Source organism: Trachurus trachurus, assembly GCF_905171665.1.
Source record: "Trachurus trachurus genome assembly, chromosome: 5".
NCBI lineage: Eukaryota > Metazoa > Chordata > Actinopteri > Carangiformes > Carangidae > Trachurus > Trachurus trachurus.
In genome coordinates, this window is record NC_139896.1 from 20,825,444 (window position 1) to 20,830,463 (window position 5,020).

Sequence of the window (5,020 nt, forward strand, 5' to 3'; positions counted from 1 at the left end):
AAGTCTCTTGTGGAATCCCAGCCCATTCTTCTTTGGGAAATCTCTCCAGCTACTCCAGATTTGATGGCCTTCTGGCATGGACCTTAGTCTTCAGTCCACCACACACATTTTCAGTGGGATTGAAGTCAGGGTTTTGTGCAGGCCAGTCAATAACATTTACTTTGGTCCACTGGAGGTAGTTCTTCACTGGGAGTGATGTTTATTTTTGTTCATTGTCATGTTGGAAGACAAAGCAACAGCCCAGACCAAGTTTTATTTCTGCTGACTGCTTCAGGTTTTCTTTCAAAATCTTCACATATTCCTTTTTCGTTATGATTCCCTCCACCTTGACAAGATTCCCAGTTCCAGACACACTAGCTGTGTCTCAATTCAGGGGCTGCATCCTTCGAAGGGTGCATTTGAAGGCCGATTACGTCACAGCGCTGCGCGAAGGCTGTCCCAATTCGTCTAAATTCGAAGGGTCCTCCAAATGCAGCCTCCAAATGCGTCCTCCTTTCCCCTGCATTCGGAGGATGCATCGCTACTATCCTTCGCGGCCTCCCGTATCCCAAGATGCTTTGCTGCACCGTTGTTGTTATTAGCAACCTAGCCGCTAGCTATCGAACGTAGCAGCTCTGTGCTGTAGCCACGGTAACCCGGTTCTGCAGCCGGCTCGGAGGTGTGGCTGCCGCTGAGCTCTGCTCTGCTCTGGCTGCACAGGTGAGGAGCGGAGGCAAAGCATCTGACTCAAATGATAATAAAGCTATGAAAACATATTCTGTTCTTTATTTTCTATTCACTTAATAGCCTGGCCCCCTGGCTGCTGTTCAATTGTTTGTTTATTAGTATATTAATGATAACTGCCCGTGTATTTATTCTACTTATTAAAAAAAAAAAAAAAAAAAAGTGAGGGGCGGAGGAGCCGTTGCAGGCGCCACTTTCAAATGTTACGTTGTAACGTTACGCTGTTGTTTACGTTCGGCTGTTGTTTACGTTCGGATCAGGAAATGCTCTGAAGGCTAGACCGTCTCATTTACCGACCGTTGATGCGGCCGACGGAGGAGCCTCCGAAGCCGTTGCCTCCGGAGACCGCGTAGGCTGGGTCCTCCGAAGGCTGCAGCCCCTGAATTGAGACACAGTTACTGAAGCATCCTCACAGCATAATACTCCCACCGCATGTTTCACTGTGGGGGTGGTGTTCTGTGGGTTATATGCCTCTCCCTTCTTTTTGTAGTTTTGTCTTTGTGTCTTTTACAACTGTATTTTGAATAACCAAACTTCTGAATGCACATGCACCATGCTCATTGCATTTTGTTTTGAATTTATACAAATGTACAAGGATTTTTCTAATCCCGTAGTGAAGGATTTAGCTGCAAGGTTTCTCAGCTTTTACTGGCTACACACAGCAGATGTCTTTTCAGATATTTTCTGAAGGTTTTGTCCCGTACGCCATAAATGATCGGACTAATAGATCGTGGCAGAATCTGTACTACAATGTAGTAAGCAAAGTGGATGTCTGTTGAACTCTCAGGAAACCATTGCTGCACAGCCCTTAATAACTGGGGGGCTACATATGTTGACATACAAAGCAGCAGCTGAAACCCATGTAGGAGGATTGTGTTTCTGGCTTTTGTAGCATCTTTGCTAGCTGTCTTAGCAGTGAAGAGAATTCTGAAATAAGTGTAAAAAACGACGAGCCAAACTATAACCAGATAGACAATATAGGTGATGTCCCTCTTCTTGATAATGAGAGGGTTTGGGAAGACAATTTGTCTGATGCAGAATACTTGGGAATGGAAGAAGTCTAGTGGTACTGTGGCCAAAGTGATGAAGAGATCAGGCAGAGAAGACAACGTGCTGGTTGCCCAGATTAAACCAATCAGCTTCAAGGTCCTCTTGGCAGTGCAGATCTGAACGTGGCGAAGGGGGGCACAAATGGCAATGTAGCACTCCACGGCCATGCAGGCCAGGTTCAGGGGAGTGTTTTCATTGGTGAGCACAACAAGAAGGATGAATATGCAACAGATGGAAACATTGAGTTTGTAGATGGTGTAGCTGATTATGAACAGGATGATGGACAGTGTCACTTGCGTCATGTCATTGACTACCAGGTTAATGAAAAGGATATACCGCGGGTTGGTGTAGAAGATCTGGAGGAGGGGAAACAAAGAGAAGTAGGGGGGTTAGAGGGTTATAAAGATTAATGTGTGGTGTGACCTTAAAGGGATAGTTCAACATTTTGGCAAATTCCCCTATTGCCATAATCCCATAGGGGCAAATTTGCCAAAATTGTCTAATAAATGTTCTCCTTATCTCTGTTCTAAACTTGTGAAATGTCCCTTCATCATTTTTGTAAAAAAAAAACTTAACAGCTGTTACTCTTTGCTCAGTGACTGTTGGCCACTGAACCCCTTTTTTCTGTCTGTTTTCTAGTCTTTGTCTAATAAAATACTAACGTACAAGGCTTAACAATGACTGCTTATGACAGTCATAGCTTGTCCTCACAGCACTTGTTTGTACATGACTAACAGGATGACATTGACTCTGTGACATCATAAATGCCCTTCATTTGGGGATGCTCGGTGCTCGAGTGGTTTTAAAGCACATGTTGGCATAGCCTTAAGCAGTGACCGCTGGTTCGACTTCCTGCTTTCCTGTGTCTTCACTGTCCTATATCATAAAGGCAAAAAACTTTAAAAAACAAATGCCCTTCAGTCTATTTCTATGTTTCCTGAAGAGCGGATGAGGAGTTGAGGAGTCTAGAGTCAATCCATATCGCCTAGAGGACGTAATTTACTCAAATATTCCTCAATATTCCCAATGTTCCCTGGGGTACAAATATGGACACTCCCTCTACATACAGAATATACACTTCAGGTTCTCACCACAAGCCTGTATCTAAATTGTATGGCTTACTTAGACAATCACTTTCACAGCAATTATCAATATGCAATAGTTGGGCAAACGATTTAAAACAAACTAACATGAACTGGTCTAGAGTATGGTGCAATATCCGACTCTCCTCCAGGAATCCGGACCACTAGATGATCCACTACAATTATGTTTTGAGAACCCATCTCACTCCACAAAAGCTGGCCAAGTTTTCTCCCAACCACTCACCCAATTGTACATACTGTACCCAGGGAACCCCAGGCACTTACTTTAATATAATGTGGGACTGCACTGAAATCAACCCCTTTTGGGTATCAGTTATACTGTATCTCTGTTGTCCTCTGTTATTGGTAAAACTCTCCCTTTTACACCGACTTTGATTTTGTTAAATGATGACTCTGACGGTCATCTTTCAGTTTCCAACCACCGCATTCTCCTGGCTGGCATAACTGCAGCTAAAAGAATGGTAGCCATCATATGGAAGCAACACGATATACTAAACATCCCACAGTGGCTCACATCGGTTGTGGATATCTTGAACTTGGAAATTTCAGTTGCAAGAATACATGGTGCCAAACGGATGAATGTAGCGGTATTGGAAAAGGGAAGAGAAATGATCAAAACACTTTTGGCTCCACAGTCAAGATAACATTATCATGGAGAATTGAGGATATGTAGCCTACATGTACATGATTACCCTTACCTCTACCCTCAAAGTTTTTCCCTTGCTGCTGTCTGTTTGTTTTTGTTTTGTTTATTCGTTTGTTGGTTTTTATCTTTATTTTGTGTCCCTGTCGTGCTCTGTATGATTGGTTGTTGGTTGTTGTTTTGCTGTGTGTATTTTTAATAATGATTTGTATGCACTGTTTGGTGGCTTTTGCACCAAAGCAAATGAAGTAACAAATAACATAATAAAAAGTTGATCACAAAAAAAAAAGCCCTTCATTTCGGGATGCTCGGTGCTCGAGTGGTTTTAACGCACATGTTGGCATAGCCTTAAGCAGTGACCGCTGGTTCGACTTCCTGCTTTCCTGTGTCTTCACTGTCCTATATTATAAAGGCAAAAAATGCCCCCAATGACAACTTTAAAAAACAAATGCCCATGTCTATGTCTGTGTTTCCTGAAGAGCGGATACGTGAATATAAAATGTTGATAAATCTGTTTTATTTTATTTTCATTTTTCTCATATTTAAAACAATTTTTTAAACAAACAATCAATCAATCAATCAATCAATCAATCAATCAATCAATCAATCAATCAATCAATCAATCAATCAATCAATCAATCAATCAATCAATCAATCAAATTCAGTATCACTGCCAACATGTGATTAAAAGAACATCAGACCTGGTGTTTGCAGAAGGTGTGAATGAGAACTGCATTGATGTAGTTGATGGAAATCCCAAGAGCCACAACAATCACATTCTTGGTCACAGCCTTAAAGAAGGAGTCAGCTTCTCGGACAGCCACCGTTACATTAGAGAATGACTCATTCATTTCTTGAAAGGCCTGTTAAAGCAGAAGAGAAAATAATACAGTACAATAATCTTCAATCTTATCACGTTGCACAGCCTGCCTTGCTGTCAATCCTCATTTCACTGCTAAAAGCACAACAAAAACATATTGCACAGTCACATAATTATATGTTATTAAAAAAGGAAACACATTAAATGCAGAAATTGTTTTCTTATTGTGATTCATACTAGTGGGTGTGTTCAGGGTTGGCAGCCTGTTGATAAGTCTTTGTGCAAGTGCAACATGTTCTGCACGTTCCTACTAGTTTCATGCTGAAGTTTCCTCTTTTTCAGTTGCATCATGGCTCTGTCTAACTAACAGTGATGAAAACATTGTGGAAGAAGGCTTGACGTGCTGCAGCCTTAGAAAATGACACTGCTGACTAGTGGCAGAAATAAAGTTGTCAAAAGTGTACAGTGCTCATTGATTGATTGTTTCGGTTCTACTTTGATGTTTTATACTGAGGTTGTAGGCTATCACATGTAAATACTGCATGGTCATTAATAATCAAAATCCAATCTGTATGGTGAAAATATTCTCCAGCATGACCACCTGAAGAGTTAGCATATTCTCTGTTCTCTTCTTCTGGTCTTTTCAGCTTTTGAGCAGTAATAAAGGAAAAACTTACATCT

At 41.5% G+C, this 5,020-nt stretch overlaps 1 protein-coding gene across 1 annotated transcript; it reads right to left on the minus strand.

Moving 5' to 3' along the window:
• Positions 1-1,361: 1,361 nt before the first annotated feature.
• On the minus strand, positions 1,362-4,370 carry LOC310986275 (odorant receptor 131-2-like; the record flags this gene model as incomplete). The annotated part of the gene is made up of 2 exons (XM_083972120.1): positions 1,362-2,129; positions 4,221-4,370. 2 exons carry the CDS (start codon positions 4,368-4,370, stop codon positions 1,362-1,364), a joined length of 918 nt encoding a protein of 305 aa, XP_083828246.1.
• Positions 4,371-5,020: the final 650 nt, after the last annotated feature.